The sequence below is a fragment of the Lissotriton helveticus genome, chromosome 8, assembly GCF_964261635.1.
Source record: "Lissotriton helveticus chromosome 8, aLisHel1.1, whole genome shotgun sequence".
Classification (NCBI taxonomy): Eukaryota; Metazoa; Chordata; class Amphibia; order Caudata; family Salamandridae; genus Lissotriton; species Lissotriton helveticus.
Window position 1 is genome coordinate 738,549,955 of NC_136069.1, and position 18,298 is coordinate 738,568,252.

Genomic DNA, 18,298 nt, shown 5'->3' on the forward strand with positions numbered 1-18,298 from the left:
CTTCCAACATGTCCACCAGTTATCATCCTCAAACTGATGGGCAGACTGAAAGACTGAATCAAACTTTGAAGCAATACTTGAGATGTTATGTTACGGACTCTAAAAAATCTTGGTTGGATTTGCTTTGGATTGCTGAATTTGCATACAACACTTCGCCTCATTCTTCGACCGGATCCTCTCCGTTTGAGGCTCTCTACGGTTATGTGCCTAACACCATTCCGTTGACTCTACCCAATGATGGGAGTGGTGTGCCGGCAGTTAGAGACTCTGTGCGGCTTATGCAGACTATTCATCGTCAGGTTCAAAATCGATTGTTGCAAAGCAAAGAAAAGTATAAGAAACAGTATGATAAAAGACATCGCTCAGGTCCTCAGTATGCCCCTGGAGACAAGGTTTGGCTGTCCACAAAGAACTTGACCTTTAAACACAGGAGTATGTTCCACCCTAAGTTCGTTGGTCCCTATCCAGTTGTACGTCAGGTGAATCCTGTGACATTCAAACTGTTGTTGCCCAGGTCCCTGCGTATTCATCCAGTGTTTCATACTTCCCTTCTAAAGCCAGCTAATCAGAACCTGGCTCCCCGTCCAGCTCCAATCTTGGTTCATGGCAATTGGGAGTATGAGGTACAGAACATTTTGGATTCTAAACGTCGGGGCTCCAAGTTGTGGTATCTTGTCTCCTGGAAGGGGTACGGTGCTGAGAATGATTCCTGGGAGCCGGCTGACAATGTTCATGCCCCTCGCTTGTTACGCCGTTTCCACCTCCTTCACCCTCTGAAGCCGGGCCCTAGACCGCTCTTGGGAGGGGGGAATATTGTCAGGGCTCGGGTGGCTTGCAGTCTAGGGCCCGCCCCACTCAGCTTTCGGGGGTACCCGTGTGGCAAAATGCATCTGCCCTCCCTGGGAGGGCGTTGGTGGCTGATGTGTTCTAGGCCTGCTTGTGCATCTGTCCTGCATCCTTGTTAGGCTATCTGTGTTGGTTGCCTTTCCTTAAAACGCTGTCTAATAGCGTTCCGCCTAATGCGTGAGGTTTGGCATGTAAAAAGCGTCCGCCTAATGCGTGAGGTTTCATAGACTGGTCGCGTGCGTCAGCGCCGTAGGCACGCTAACCTACGTGACCGCGCCCTGTCTCCTGTGCTCACTATTCTGGTCGTTTCTGAGGAGTGGCTGTGGATTCTTCTTGCTCCCTATCTTGTTTGTCGCAGATCCTGCATTTTGGCTGAGAAATCTCCGTAGGCTTTCGGAGATCGTTCCAGGGGGCGTGGCAGTTTCCAGCTTCCTCAGTTTACAGGATTCCTGACGTGTAGAGCCGTTTTGAGTGTCCAGAGGTGACGTATTGACCTTCAGAGAAGTAGAGTAGGTCGTACTCTACAGGTAGGGAATAATTAATCTGTGTTCATGACGCAAATTATCAAAAGGAGTTTATTTAACTGCTAATTACAATGATGATTTAAATGCACAGAAATTCTGATTCTCTTTATGTTTTTTCTTTGAATTATACAAAGTCATCTCATTGCTGGCAATGGTTGTATAATGTTTTTTGAGGAGCGCAAAGCTAATTAAAGGCGCATAAATTCTATTACAATTGCAGAATATTTTGGCGCAATTCTTTGTTGGAATATTTGGCGAATAGGCCGAAAGGAGATGTTACAGGAGTTTATGTAAAATACAGCATATTGTTTTAGAGGCTTCTCTTCAAACTTTGGTAAAGGGGTTATTTACTAAGGTGTGGTGTTATTTCCTTGAAAGAAGAATCTGTCGCTATTCACAAGACGTGAGGACAAACAACCTTGTGAATAGGAGTATGGTTAATGAATGCAAATGTACAAGAAGTCTATTGGATTCATAGAGTGTTATTCTTAGAGGCTTGTGTTCCAGAAAATTCCCACTTTGGTTTTAAAGGTCATTAGACAACTTTGGATTCTGGAGTATTTGTTACTAACTTTTCCTTTTCAGATCTCCTTCCCTGCAGTTCCCTTCCTAATTCCCTTTTCCCCCCCGCTTGATCACTCCAAGATTCTGTATAATAATTACATTCGGAATTGGAGGTATCGAGAGGTGGGTCCTTATAACTTCACGACAGACCCTGAGGAAGACTTCGTCTGACACTGGGCCGCTATATAGTACCATTCGAAATCAGGGGCAGCTAGTCCCCCGTCCGATCTGGGGCGCGTCAAAGTGTCCAGCGCCACTCGCCTCCTGCCCGTTCCCCAAATGAACTCGGTGAGCAAGGAGCGTAGCCTGGTGAACACCGATGCCGGGATCCAGACCGGTAGCGTGCGAAACAAGTACAGTAGGCGGGGCAGCGCCACCATTTTTAGCAACGCCACTCGCCCTGCGACCGACAGCGGTAGCGTCCGCCAGAACCCCATGCAGCCACGCAGGCCTCAAATCGCTCTCTCAATGTTACCCTCCAGGAGGTCCAACGGTGACCGGTATATGTGCGTGCCTAGATAAGGGAGACAATGATATTCTCATCTCAGCTCATCCTCCGGCTGGGAGTCGTCTGTTCCTGGCACCAACGGGAAGAGGCAGGACTTCCCCCAGTTGACCCTCAGTCCCGAGAAGCGGCCAAAATCTAACAGCAGGCGTCTAGCCCCGCGCAGGGCGACATCCGCGTCAGCCAAAAACAGTAGGCAATCGTCGGCATAAAGGGATATGTAGTGGGTGTCGCCTCTCAGTTGAAGGCCCTCATATGCATGGCCCAGGCGGGCGTGAGCCGCCAGGGGCTCTATAGCTAACGCAAATAGGAGGGGGGACAGGGAGCATCCCTGCCTGGTCCCTCGCCCTACCCTATATGCGCATGTGGGCCAGCAGCCGCGTCGCAAGAACCCTGCTCAAGATCTTATAGTCCGTGGTAAGCATGGACAGTGGTCGGTAGGCTGAGCGTGAGGTAGCGTCGCCATCCCGCTTCAGTAAGGGGACTACCAAGGCTTCTCGGGTAGTCGCAGGGAGGGTCCCAGTTTCCCAGGCCTCTCGGTATACCGCAATCAATCGCGGTACCAAGATATCTGCATAGGCTGCATAAAATTCGATCGGCAGCCCATCTGTGCCAGGAGTCTTGCGGCGCGCCATCTGTTTAATGGTCACCCGAACCTCACCCTCAGAGATGTCCCCGCCCAAGTGAGCTACATGCTCAGGGTCAAGCCGGGGGAGCCGCACCACCCGGAGGAACTCATCCAACACCTCTGGCACACACGGCATCGCGCTCCTATAGAGGTGCGCGTAATACGTGAAAAATTGGCCATTGATCTCCGATTGAGTGTAAACCTCGTTCCCGTCCGGAGTAGTTAGAGCTACAATCGGGGTGCCGCGGGCTCCCGGAGCGGCCAGCCAGGCTAAGAGTGAGCCCACTTTGTCGCGTTCAGCATGAGCCCGAACCAAGAACTCCTTATAATCGAAGCAGCGCAACTTCTCCGTTGCCGCCGCCACTTCCTCCCGCGCCGCTGAAACCGCCTCGCGAGCTTCCGGGGTCGCGTGGTAACGCCTCTCCTCCTCGCGTAAGCGATCCTCGGTCCGCGTAAGGTCCTGCAGGAGAGTCCTGCGGACTCCCGCGGTGGCTGAAATGCAGACTCCCCGAACCACTGCCTTAAAGGCGTCCCATTCCATTGCCCTACTGGAAGCCATGCCCGCGTTAGCACCAAAGTAGCCATCCACCCCATTGCCTACCTCTGCCCTAAACACCGCGTCCTCCAGTGCCAACGGGTTCAATCGCCACGTCGGTATAGCTTGGCGTTGCCGCGTCCATTGGACCGCCACCAGGCAAGGGTTATGGTCAGAAATTGTCTTAGCCAGGTATTCACTGTGGCGGACCGAGCATTGAACATCCGGCCTGCATAGAATGCTGTCCAGGCGAACATGAAGCTCGTGCGGAGGGGAATAGAACGAGAAATCTTTCTCCGTTGGGTGTTGAGTTCGCCATGCATCAACCAGGCCCCAGCTACCCCGCCATTCTCACCTGCTCTGCGCTAGCCTGTGCGCCGCTGCTTGCGCCAGTGGAGGGTGAGACCTATCCAACCCTACATCAAGTACAGAATTAAAGTCCCCCCCGAGTAAGACCGTGTTGGCTAGCACTGATGCCAGTTTCCCCGACAGGCGTGCAAAAAAGGCAGGTTGGTCCACATTGGGGGCGTAGATGCTGCAAAGTGTCACATCCCTCCCGTCCAGGCGGCCCTGTACCGCTACCAACCTCCCCTCAGGGTCGAGCACTGTCTGCAATGGTTGAAAGGGGACCCCCGCCCGCACCCAGATCAAGACCCCCCTCGCAAAGGCCGAATAGCTTGTGTGGAATAGCTGACCCCGCCATCTGCGCTGTAAAGCTCGCCCTTCACGGTGGTCAATATGTGTCTCCTGTAGAAAGGCTATTTGTATCCCCCTACGAACAAGATAGGCATGCACCATGTGGCGCTTCAGCATAGAGTTCAGTCCCCGCACATTCCAGGTTACACACTTTAGGTCAGGTATGGTCCCCATTCACAGTAACAATTGCAGTCCTGACGAAAGATAAAAGTCTAGGCACACTGACAACCCCCCAGAACCATCTCTTGAACACCCCCCAACAACCCCACGTCCCACCCACCCCCAGAATAGGCCCCAAACAGCTGAGACCCATCCAAAAGTCAATAACCTTAGTACAACAGTCTCCGGTAACTACCAGAGTCCCACAATAGGTGTGAGAAAGGGGGGGCGGCCTGTCGCTACACCCAGCAGATCTCGAGCTAACCATGCCACCAGGTCGGCCCTCCCCGTGTGCCCCAATTGCCCCATATCCCCACCCCCGCAAAGGCATAAACCATCAGCAGCGGAAGGGAACCCCTCCGCAACCCCGCATCACTCTGCACATCCCAGTCAAATGCCTCCGCCCCAGGCCCAAACAAACAAGGGCCCAGCTGCAAATACAATACCAGCACAACGGGTTCTGAGGGTCATTCGTCCAATAAGACATCAGCAGTCCCAGGCGTGACATGAGGCGGCCCCGTACCACCAGCGCCCGACTCCTCCGACACTGCCTCCTCTGAGCCCTCCCGGGAGCCCGTCTTGGCTGCCGACGTCGCTGTCACCGCCTTGGAAATAGTAGAGACCGCCCGAAGGGCCTCCTTGCGTTCTAGCGCAGTCTGCGAGACAGAGGGTGTCCCAGCCTTTGGCGGTCGCCTCCTGGGTCGTCTGGGCCGCTTGGGCTTCTGTGTCGTCCTCCGCTGTTCCTCAGTCGCAGGGCGAGCATCCGTTCCAGCCTTGTAGAGCTCCAGCCAATCCCACACTTCGTCCGGAGAATTGTAGAAGGAAGATTTACCATCCAACATGATCCGCAGGCGTGCAGGAAGAAGAAGTGAATAACGGATTCCCTCCTCCCGTAGTGCTCTCTTGACTGCTAGAAAGGTGGAGCGCTGCCTCTGTACCTCGAAAGAGTAATCCGGGTATATGGAGACCTGAGCATTGTCCACCCGGTAGGGCCCAAGTGCCCTCGCCCTCTGCAGGATAAAGTCACGGTCTTTGTAGTGCAGCAAGCGCGCCACCACTGGCCGTGGAGGCCTGCCCTCAGCCGGAGGACGAGCCGGCACCCGGTGAGGGCGCTCCAAAGTGTAGAACGGGGTCAGACCCTCCGGTGCCACCACGTCGCGCAGCCAAGGCTCCAGGTAGCCCAGCATGTCCGCCCCTTCAATTTTCTCGGGCAGGCCAACCACGCGGATGTTGTTGCGGCGGTTGCGCCCCTCCGCATCCTCCGCTCTCTGTTCCAGTAGGTGCACCCTGTGCTGCAGCTCCCCCATCGCAACCTCATTCGCCTTGGTCGGTGGTTCCAGTGCGTCCAGTCGAATCTCCGCCTGCTTGACCCGGTCCGTTAACTTGCCGTGGTCCGCCCGCAGGAGCCCCAGGCCCGTGGACACCTGGCCGATGTCCAGTCGAAGTGCTTCCCTGGTGTCGGCGATTGCCTGTAAAATCTGTTCCAGTTGGCCTTGCGGAAGACCCGGTTTCGAGCCTTCGTCCACTGTAGAACCCTGGCTGCATGCTGCCCCCTCCTCCGCCGAGGGCTTTAGGCGACGTCCAATGGTGGCAGCCGGCCCCAGGCGTAAGGCGTCTCCTCAATCACCGCGGCTCAGAGGATGCAAGGTGTGCAGAAGGGCCCCCTGTCCCAGGGCCACCTCCCACGAGTCTCTCACTGCAGCGCAGGGGGGCTCCGGGCCCATCACCTCACAGCCAGGAATCCGGTAGGCGGTAGTGCGTGTGCCCCTCTAATGGGACGGGTCCCTGTCCCTGAGTGAGGGGGTCAACTCCAGCGCGTGTCCGATCAGCATTAGCCCCGGGGGTTGGAGCTCACAGTCCAGAGGCCTCCTCAGTACAGCAGCGCCCAGGCCGGCAGTGCCCAGTAGAGTGCCCCAGGTCTCAAGCACCTCGGTGGTCCCCCCTTCGCCGCGTCCCCGAGGCTCCCACTGCCAGGGATCTGATGAAAGTAGGCAGGAGGGGGGGGGAGGGGGCACCTACCGCCAGACGTCTTCTCCTGGGAGTGTGCCGTGTGTCACCGGGTCCGGGCTCCAGAAGCCCCCGCCGCCATTCGTGCCGGCCCGGGCTCCCCGTCGATGGGCCCCGCCAGCTGCTCCTGCCCCAGCGCCTCCGCGGGGCGGCCCGTCCTCCGCCGCCGAGGCTCCGGTCTCACCGTCGCTGATCCGGTTCACGTGGTGACCGGTGGCCGGGCAGCTCGCACCGCGGGTCGGCCACCCGCTCACGCGAGGCCGGGGATCCCACCGAACGCCGAGGCCGCTCAAAATGGCTGGCGCCGCGCCGGAGACCCCAGGGCCAGCGCGTCTCTCTGCTGTCACTGGGACCGCTCCTCCGTCCCAACTAGGATCCGATGATGCGCGGGTGGAGATGTGGTCCAGCCCCTGCCAGCGGGGTCCGCGGAGGGGATTCAGAACAGGATAATTGGGAAGGCCGGTGAGGAGCGCAGAGCTCACGCGTCCATTCCTCGCAGCGGCCAAGCCACGCCCCAACTGCTTACTCTCTATCATTGTAAATCTGATTGTGCCCATTTTATTAGCATGTAATCCCCTAAATTGGATTTCTGAGTGCCTTGGGAGTAGATTACAAGGGTGTTTGGAAAAATATTAAATAGAAATATTGTGAATCAAAAATATTTTGTCAAGAATAATATGATGTTTAATATATCGTAGGACAGAATAATCCTTTAAGTATTGTTTTTAATATCATTGAGAAAAATATTAGTTTCTAAATTAGTATATATAATTTAGTTTTTATGGTTTTTTTATTATGTTATTTGCAATATTTGTTGTATTTTAATGTTTGTGTATTTCTAATTTATTTAAGGTAATATAGGAATATCATAAATATTTGTATAATGTATTAATGAGAGCTGTTTTTTTTATATAACTTCCATCATGTTATAAGAGTGAGGTGTTGAGTTTGTAGGGGCAAAGGGTGGGGAGATTTTTATATTATGTTCATATTACATGTTTTGTAAAATTTGCTGTAGTAGTTGTACATACATTTTATTGTATGAATCACATGGATTACAATAAAAAAATAGGCATTTTCCAATCATTAGAATAAACTTGTAAAAACAGAATTATAAAAAGGGAAACATTAATTGACGTATAGTAATTACTGTTCTAAACTTTTTGCTAATTTAATAATACAATCATGATTTTTAATAGTAAAACAGTATCTAATTGGCTTTTGCTGACTTTATTAAAAAAGCCATGCAAATAATATCTTTTTTGTGGCAACAGTTTCAGACAGATGCATAATAAATGTCTCAGGCTTCCCTCTTTGTAGCCACAGAGTCGGCATTAGTCTTAGCTTGTAGAAGCGGACTCCCAGACTTCTCAAATTCATGGACATGGGTATATCACAATAGGAATCTTAAGTATTTCCTTTTTGTTGCACCTTGCAGCCTAGAGTTAATATATTCCTGATAAAACAATAAATAAGAGTCATGTACTAAATCCGCCTGTTCATATTTTTTTGTGAGGCTAGGTCTTTCTCCCTGTGACCACTGGATATGATCTTCCTTAAAATACTTTTTTGGTCTTCCTTAAAATACTTCTCTGTGCCACTCAACTTAATATTGCCAGAGCCTTAAAGTCTGATAAATTATATGCTTTAAAAACCTTATTTAATAATGATATGTTTAATTTCAAATCATAATTTGAATATTTTGAGTGTTCCAGGTATATTAAAGATTTCAAGGTTGCGTAATCTGCACCTGTATGATCACATATGTAATTCACAGTAGCTTGAGTGGAGTGATAATACATATTTTAAATTCAACTCTAACCTGATGGCAAAGTGAGGGGTAGCTGATAGAAGATGTAAACGTTTCTGGAAGCTCTGCATGTGTATTTGATCAAGAACAATGATAGTCTTACAATTTAGGACCTGCAAATCATAAAATAGAAACCAAATGAGTTTTATCCTTAAAGCTTTTAGAGAAGAGTCTACGGCTCTACCTTCAAAACGTTTGGCAAATCTCGTTGTTGATTTGGTGGTAATGGTAAGTTTGAGCTTTTCAACTGGAAGGAGATGAGATCAGGATAACCTAGTATCAATCAAGATGGCAAGATAATCATGTTGGTTGACAATTTCAATTTTAGAGTCACCAAGTTCCCAAGATATTACTTTGGTTTCTTTTCCAACACCCTGATTTTTGTTTTTGAATAATTAGCTGTTTTTCCTTTGGCAAGATTGAATTCATTCAGTTGACTCAAAAGATGTTGCAACTCTGTTGAAGTTTGCAAAATTATGACCAAATTGTCAGCATATTGCCAGATGTCTGATCCCATGCATTCCCAATGTTAGAGGCACTGCTTGTTCTTGATTAAGGAACTCAGGCAAGTTGGCTATATATAAAGAAAATAAAAGTGGAGCAAGGATTCAGCCTTTTTTAAGACCACTCTTCGTCTGCATATTGCAGAGAAAGTATTATTGGTTGAAATTCTTGCTTATAGCCGTATATCGGAGTGTAACTCACTCAGGAAGTGCATAAGTGTCTGATCGATTTCCCATTTTCTAAGCTTATTCCATAGTCGATGGTGATCAACCTTGTCAAAGGTTGTGGAATAGACCACGAAGCAGGCATAAAGAGAGTGAATTTCTTCAGCGCTCTTTCTGCAAGAAGGGACAATGGAACAATATTATCAATTATAGCGCATCTCTGATGAAAACTTGTTTGAGTTAATAATATTAAGCCTTGATCTGTAGCCAACTTTGCAAGAGTTTTTAGTAAATATTTTGTGAAAGATTTCACCTCAAAATCTAGTTAGGCAAATAGTTGATAATTTCTTAGATCTCGTTTTGAGTCCTTCCTATGAATAGGATGCACAACTTCTCCTTTCCATGATGAAAGAGCCATCCCGAAGAGATTACTTGTGAAACTTTCTGACACAGAAATGAGCTCACATATTTAATCATGCGTTTCTCATCCATGTGAGCTTTTCATGTTCACAATAGACATGCGGTTATTGTTCAAGGTTTTCTGCAATTCAAAGGGGTCAAATTTGAGATCATATATCATTTTCTGAATATCTGGTCACTTTCATTCCTCTTGTTTATTTCAAAACATTTGCACATATGAAAATGAGTATAGCGAAGGAAGGTACAATCAATAGTACTCTGCCCAGCTGAGCCCACAAAATGCTAGGTCGATTAAAAGATACAAAGTTTGTTTGTTCAATTGAGTCAATCACTTGTTCTTCCCCAGTGATTTTCGAGGTGAAATGGGATATTATAAATGAAGTTGGAGTCCCCTGAACTTGAAATCTACAAGGCTGATGGTAAGAGATTTTGATTGAAATCCCCAGCTATAATGATCAGTAATTGGCTATATTTCTGTAATAGAAAGTTAAGCTTCACAAGTAATGCAACATATTTGTGTGTGTCCTGGGGGAAAGTAAATATTTGTGATAAATTAGGGGGGATAGCGTCAGGAAACTGCCCCTAAAACAGTGATAATGAGCTTGCTAATATGCGTTATAGAAATCCAATAGAAGCCCAGGTTAGATGTCCTGCACATCTAACCTGTGCTGAAGTCCACCCGCCATCGTAATGGGCCCCATAGATTGGAGTGGGAATAGTTGATTGGATCACTTTAGTGTCCAACATTTTCCCCTAAATGGCTTAGAGAAAAGTGGAACACTAATTGTGTGCAACATAACCTCCAAAACCGTTTCAATAGAAATGGGAGTAGAAAATGTAATCACTTTAGCGTGTAACATTTTTTATCTAATATGTTATATTAAAGTGTGTCTATTAAATGCAAAAGTATTGCATTTGTCACACACATCATTAGAATTGACATTTCTTGAAAGGACTGTAAAGCCCATATTTTATGATTTTTACATTGTTCTTTGTTTTGTTTTATTATATCTCATTTAATGGTTTATGTTTTGAAACACATATTTTATTTAACAAAATTAAGAGGTATTGTTATTTTTTTTAACTTTTCTCATATTTTTTCTGAAATGCTAAACATGTTATATATTTAATTAACAATGTTTCACATATTGGTATTTTTCAACTTTTTTGGAAATATACTACAATTTATTTAACCATATACAATGTTTATACATTTGTTTATAGCAGGTTTTATATACTATATTATATGTTTATTATAAATAGTGCTATACTATATGATCTATTGTTCTTATAGCACTATTCATATTTTAGTTTTTAAAATATTTTTTTTATTTTAAATACATTTATTGACAATTTGTACATATTATATAACATTGTTACGTATTTTTTAATACATTTCCAAACAGTTTTTGGTTACATTTTCAATGTTTTCCCTCCATTATTTTCTCTAATATTGACTATATGCCAGCAGTAAATAAAATGCCTCCTTTCTCATATATGTTATTTCTTTGCAACTAGGAGTGAAAACATTTGTTAAGACTAATCACTGTTAAGTACTGAGTTGGTTCCAAGGGGGACTTGAAACCTCTAGATACGAGGTAAAGTTTCTGCGTGTGTGTGTGTGTGTGTGACAACTGGAGTTTGGCTGACAGTGCATGTATGATGTTTGGCTGTATGTGTGTGTGCTGGCATTTTGCTGGCGGTGTGTGTGGACTTGCGCTTGGCTGGTGGTGTGTGTAGACAAGCGCTCTGTGGTAATATGTGCAGACTGACTTTGCCTGGCTTGGTGCTTGGACTGGTGCTTGGTTGGCGGTGTGCGTTGGGTGGTGCTTGGCTGATGGTGTGTGTTAGACTGTTGCTTGGCTGGTGGTGTGGCTTGCATGGATCCCAAATGTTGTTTTTACCCAGAATCCTCTGCAAACCTCAAATGTAGCTAAAAAGTCACATTCTCCTCACATGTCTGTGTGGGAAAGTCGTGGTCCACCCCGCCGGCACCCAGCGTTCCCCTCAATCTCCCAAAGGAGAGTCCCCTTATAAAAGTATTCTAAAAAACTCCCATTATGGACAGGCTTTGGTTTCCCCTCAGTTTTGAATTTTATATGTTTTTATGCTGACTCTACTTTGGGCACCCACACAAGTGAGGTATCATTTTTATTGGGAGACAGAGGGGAACACTGGCTGGAAGGAAATGTGTGCGAGCAGGCTGATTTCACACAGAAATGTTAGGCAATGTAGATTTGTTTAGCTGAATTTGAGGTTTGCAGGTGAAACATTGGGGGCTCCACTCAAGCCATACCTCCGTGAACTCCCCCGGGTGTCTAATTTTAAGAAAAGTCTTAGTTTGGTAGGTTTCAGACTCCATCACAGAACCGGCACAAATCTTCTGCCACCCAGCATTCCCCTTGGTCTCCCAATAAAAATATACCTCACTTGTAAGGTGTCTAGTTTTCCGAAATGTCTGGACTTGGTAGGTTTCTATAGATGGCTGCTGAGCCCGGGACCAAAAACGCGAGTGTCCCCTTCCAAAATCAGGTCATTTTCTGCTAGATCATTTTGTAGTCGCCACAATACGTTTTGGGCCCATGCGTGTCGCGGGTTCTTGGCCCACCCACACAAGTGAGGTACCATTTTTATCAGGAGACTTGGGGAAATGCTGGGTGGCTGGAAGTTTGTGGTTCCCTGCAGATTTCAAAACTTCCTATCACAGAACGGTGAGGCAAGTGCATAGGTTTGCTAGATTTCCCTAGCTGCCGGATGTGCTTGGGTCCAAAATCCAAAGCTAGGCACATTTTAAAAAAAGGGTCAGTTTACACTGGAAAACTATGATGTGTCCTTGTTGTGTTTTGGGCCATTTCCTGCTGCAGCCACTAGGCCAACCCACACATATGAGGTACCATTTTTATCAGGAGACTTAGGGAAATGCTGAGTGGTTGGAAGTTTGTGGCTCCCTGCAGATTCCAAAACTTTCCATCACAGAAATGTGAGCAACTGTGTGTTTTTTTTTTACAAAGTTTGAGGTTTGAAAGGGATTCTGGGTAACAGAACCTGGTGATAGCCCCACAAGTCACCCCATCCTGAATTTCCCTGGGAGTCTATTTTTAAAAAAATGTACAGGTTTGCTCGATTTCCCTAGGTGCTGGCTGAGCTAGGGTCCAAAATCTACATGTGATGTGGCCACAAGAATTCATTTTGGACAAAGCCCTCCAATTCACATGCTAGTATGGGTACCCACAAATTTGGAGATGTGCAAATAGCTACTGCTTCTAAACTCCATACAATATTCCCATTTCAGAAATACATATGTTTCCCTTATACCTATTTTTCAGTCTTTATATTTTACCACAACAATTGCTGTATACCCGGTACACAATGAAAACCCATGGCAAGGTGCAGCTCAGTTATTGCCTCTGGGTACCTCGTGTTCTTGGTGAACCTACCAGTCCTATATAGCCTCACAACCTAGAGAGGGTCCAGCGGATGTAACAGTATATTGCTTTTCCAAATCTGCCATTCCTATATGAAGTTACAGGTGAAAACATAGGCACAAATGGCTGTTTTTTTAACACAGTTTCAATATTGACCTCTTGCTGAATTCATAATATTTTTTCAGAAACCTATAGCTTTCTGGGATCCACTATTAGTTACACACCCCTTTCTACCACTAACTGGAATGAGGCTGAAAGCACAAAAAAATAGGAAAAATAGTCTATGTCCCAGTAAACTACCAAAACTATGTAGAAAATGTTGGTTCTTTGATAAAAGTCTGCCTGTTCCTGAAAGTTGGAAAGATGGTGATTTTAGCCCCAAAAACCATTTGCAGGGAAAGAAACAGACACTTTTTTTCTGCAGCACTTTATTCCCATTTTCCCCCAAAAAGAAAGTGTGGCTGTATTTTGGCAAATTTCCTAGTCCTCGCCAGGGAAATCCACAAACCCTTGGTAATTTTAGACTCCTGAGGATGTTGGAAGAAAAGGATGCAAATTTGGCATGGATGACTTATGTGAACAAAAAGTTACAGTGGCATATGTGCAAACTACCACAAATATCCAAAACAAAGCTTAGCACAGGGCGGAAAAGACCTAGCAGTGAAGGGGTTAAAGTTTAGCAAATAGAGTACTCTGTTGCAAACATAACAGACATCTCTGACCCTCAAACCTTAGGTCTGCCTGCCACATTTAGAGACATTTTGGCCTTTAAGCTTTCCATCAATGTAACCCTATTGGCTGTATCAACTGAAGATTCCTCCAATTCCACGTCTGAGTAGGGGCCATCTTGGAAAAGTTACTACATCATCTGCTCTCTTTAGACTGATCAGTGCAATGTTTTTTTTCTGTCTGTCACTACCAGGAAAAACTTGGCAGTGAGGGACAAAAAAATAACAATGATTGCACCATACCCTTCAAGAAAACTACCAGGGCCTTATTCACAAAAGTCCTCTGAACTCGTGGCGGAGGCACCGCATTTGTGTGGGAATCTCCGCACTCGAGGCGGAATCTCTGTAATGAGAATTCTCATTGAGGAGATTCCTGCTCCAATTTCAGATACTCCCCCACTACTGTGGGGCCTCCGCCATGAGTGCAGAGACCCTTTCTGAATCAGGCCGCCAGAGTTTAGGTATCATTAGATTTTTTTTCTAAAAACGTACTCTTACTTCTGGAGTTTGTTTCTGAAAAACAAAAAGTTTGGAAATGTTTGGTGAGGTGCTGCCAGAACTGACAGTGTCCAACTACCAATCTTTTTGTACATTGAAAGGAGCTGCTGTGACAGCAGAAATGACCACTGGGCTGGCCGTCATCTCTAAATTTGGCAGATGGTAGTAGTCAGTCAAGGTGACAGAGGTAATATACTCCTCCACCCTGATCGGTGGAGTACTGTGCACTAAATTATTAATCTCCTTTGGCTTGATCAGAGCTTTGGAATGGTTTGTCATTCTTTTGTTGGACTAGCTAAGTCTCTGGCCAAATCACCAATTTTATATCCCATCAAAATTGCAAGAAGGGCTTCTTCTAACCTTGAGCTATTGAATCATAGGTAAATCATAGCATGTTGATTACATGTGCAAGCACAACATAATTCTATCTATTGCCTGGTGTCTTGTTCTGTTCATTTGCTTGTTACCATCTAGGTGCTTTTGCTTTTGAGAAAATGCTGCAATTATATTTTGATCTACTTCACCACAGATGAAAAATAAACTTACCTGCAAGGAACTGAACTCGATGTTCATCTGGAGATATGAAATGCTTCTTTGCAGTTTGTACAACTTTAGGTAAATCATAGATGATTGCTGTAGAATTTGGATTTTCCAAAAGACATTGCTTGGTTAGTGCTCCGGGGCCACCTTATAGAGGAAAACAAAATACAAGAGAAAAGTTATTGTTTAACTTGCATAAGTCTATAAAGAATTTCCTGTTGTCTGATGGAAATAAACTTAAATTAAGCGAGTTGTGATGTGCAGGACGATAGTCAGTGACAAGGAAAGCTGTCGTCCTTGATTGAAATGGTAACAACAGTTTTACTTTGATGAGTAAAATATATTTTTTAAGGAGTGTTTCAACCATTTCCTCTTCAAAGCACTTAATTGTAATGTGTGGATAGTAGTTCTTAATCTTCTTCTGTGTAGACATTAGTTGTATGTTAGAGGTTTAGCGCTACCTGGGAATTGTGTATATTTGGGTAACTGGTGGCAGACATGCTTTATAAGTGATGTTCATCAACCAGCTAGTGTTAGGGTTAGTCGTTGTGCAGAAAATAATAATTTGGGTTTCATTATTCTCATTATCATAAAGACTGAAGTTCTCCTTTGTGTGGGTTATCTTTATGTGGTCAAGAATATCTATATCCTAAAATACTTTTGGGCACCTTCTGGCTTAACTTATGTTTCATTTAGTTCTGATAATTAGATTTTTAAAGTTTGGTATTGAGAGTGATTGTCCTATTACTCCCCAAGGAACATTAGGGCTATGGGCCTGAGTCTGCATTTCACTCTGGCTGCAAATCTGTGCCTCAACCTCTCCTATTGTTTTGATATGGATACCTCCACCACATAGGTGACAATCTCCACCCACATAGACATACATTTTTGTAGTAAGGATAGGACAACGGGGAGTGGCTGTAAATTGGGACAAATTGCTACAAAATAGGTGTACTTTATGGAAATTAAATTGTTTATGCGGTGGATGCGAACTCTGTCAGTGGCAGTGACAGATACCTCCACTCGATCCTCAAAGACTACCAAGGTGTGGGGGGGGGGGTGAAGGGGAGGCTCAAGAGGTGAATTTGACCGGCATTTTTAATGATTTGCACTCTTGCTTTTAAATACAATGCTTCTATAACCTGTTGAGGTATTTTAAAATTGTTATTCACTGCTTATTTAGCTTCTCACCTATTTGTGTCTTTCTTCTTGGTCCCGCCCCGGTCCACTGCGTCCATTGTGGGCGTGGGTGAGGAATACACCCCTTCCTGCCTACTCAGCGCTCGGGTTAGCGCTCTAGTTTTTCCTTTCCGGACCCCATATAATGATGTCAGGTCCGCGACCACGTAGCGGGCGCGCCGAAGGCGCGAACAAAGCAAGCCCGTCTGCGCCCGTCCGCGACCGAACGCGGCCAGGGGCCAGGAATCCTGTTACCACCTCCGGGAAAACGGTAAAAAACATAAAGTACACGGGTGACCAACTGATGCGTCTCCGCCCTACTTTTAATGCTGCCTGTATTCACAGTATTCTACCGGAAAATGGGGCGCAGAAGTGCAGGGTGTGTCATTTTAATCCTGCCCTAGCCCTGACGAACACCAAAAGTGGGGACCAACTAATGGGCTTCTTAGTCAATTGCCGCTCACTCAAAAAACATAGCTTAGACATCTACGATGTCCTCACCGACTACCAAGCAGATTTGATGTTTTTAACGGAGACGTGGTTAGATGAATCATCGGCACCTGAGATTTTGGAGGCCCTCCCACCAGCATACAGTCTGCTGAGAATCGATAGAGGAGTCCAAAGAGGGGGAGGCATTGCAATGGTGTACAATACTAAGTTTGAGTGCTCATTGGAGCAAGTAAAAATTAGTAATTGTGAAGCTGGCCTTTTTTCCATTAAAATCTCCCCTGAGTGTACTATCATGGGCTATCTCATATATCGCCCCCCTGGGGGCTCCACACAGTTTGCTGATAGCCTATTGGAATCGGTGACCCAACCGGCCTTACGCTACAAGAAATTCCTCATACTAGGTGATCTTAACCTACACTTTGAGGATGCGAAATGTGTAGAGGCCCAATCTATGATTTCCTCTCTGAAATGCCTGATGTTCACTCTTTTGGGTGAGATGCCAACGCATCAGGCGGGTCATCTTCTGGATTCCATATTTTCTAACTGGAACGGAATTAGGGTGCTTCCCCCTATCAGAATTCCGTGGTCTGACCATCATATTATTCCATTTACAATAACAGGCAGACCCAGAAGGGATATACTTAAGCGACCTATCATACCTAAACGCAGGAAATGGAAAATTGTTAGTCAGGAGACATTTGAATCCATGCTTATGCAGGGGAAACCTCCACTCAGTAAAACCTTTAAGGAAGCACGGAAGGAGTATGATGAATGGGTATCGAAGGCTTTAGATAAGGTGGCCCCATGGACCCTTAAAGCCCCAGTACGCAGGACTAGGTCCGCCCCTTGGTACAATGAGGAACTGTGTGCAGCTAAAGCCAGATGTAAAAAACTGGAACGCCTGTGGCGCAAAGACTACGACGATGTTCTGAAAGAGTTATATAAGAACAGTCTGAAGGAGTACCATGGGTGGATTAATAAGGCGAAAAGACTATTCTTCAAAGAGAGGATTGAATCTGCTGAAAACTCCTCTAAGGAGCTCTTTTCCATCTATAAGGAGCTCTCGGCACTCTCTAGGATAGAGACCAAAGACCTCGTCTCCACTGAAATATGCGAATCTATCGCTGATCACTTTGTAAACAAGGTGGAGCGAATATACGTGTCTTTTCAGCAGGGGACAGCTGAAGAAGTACTGGCTAGGGACATCGGCCAAGGACCTACTATGAATGCATGTCTTAAAGAATTCATGGTGCCTCCGAGGGAGGAACTGATAAAGATAATCATGAGCATCCAGTCAGGTTCCCCTACGGATGTTGCTCCTCCTAAAATTCTTAGGAACCATGTTCACCTCCTATGGAACTATATAGGCAATCTGGCTTTTCTTTCCTTCCAAGAAAGACAAGTGCCTGAGGAATGGAAACTTGCACAGGTAGTCCCGATTAAAAAAAAGGCTAACCTGAGTATCTCTCATTTGGACAATCTTAGGCCCATTTCTCTCTTACCGTACTGTGCCAAAGTGGTGGAAAAATTGGTCACTAATCAGTTGGTTAAATTTGTGGAAGACAACCATCTTTTACACCCCTCCCAATCTGATTTTAGGGTGAAGCATTCGACTGAAACTGCCCTTCTTGTCTCTACAGAATTGCTTCGCCAGAAAGTGGATGAAGGACAGACTGCCGCCCTGATATTGCTGGACTTAAGTGTGGCATTTGATACCGTATCGCACCCTAGACTGCTTGCCCGTCTGAGCGAGATGGGAGTTGCCGGTCGGGCGCATGAATGGACGGTCTCCTGCCTGGCGGGTAGAAAATTTCAAATACACTGTCCCCCTTTAGATCCACGCCTCGAACTTTAAATCAAGGGGTCCCGCAGGGTTCCATTCTCAGCCCTGTGCTGTTTAACCTATATATGGAACCCCTGGCCAGGATGGTTGAATCTTATGGGGTGGATATCGTCTCATATGTGGATGATACGCAACTGGTGGTTACTCTATCCCACAACCCAGTTGAGACGGCAGAGAATTTTTCTGCATGTCTTGTGGCACTGGCAAATTGGATGAAGTGTAACTGCCTTCGCCTAAATGGTAATAAGACCGAACTTCTTGTGATTGGCTCCT

At 46.1% G+C, this 18,298-nt stretch overlaps 1 protein-coding gene across 1 annotated transcript in view; it reads right to left on the bottom strand.

Annotated features, from left to right (window-relative positions):
- Window positions 1-18,298, bottom strand: part of LOC144772890 (acetylserotonin O-methyltransferase-like) — a 685,677-nt gene that overhangs the window by 61,794 nt on the left and 605,585 nt on the right. The window contains exon 6 of the mRNA XM_078657556.1: window positions 14,560-14,700. Within this exon, the coding sequence (XP_078513682.1) occupies window positions 14,560-14,700 (141 nt within the window). The remainder of the gene's footprint in view (window positions 1-14,559; window positions 14,701-18,298) is intronic.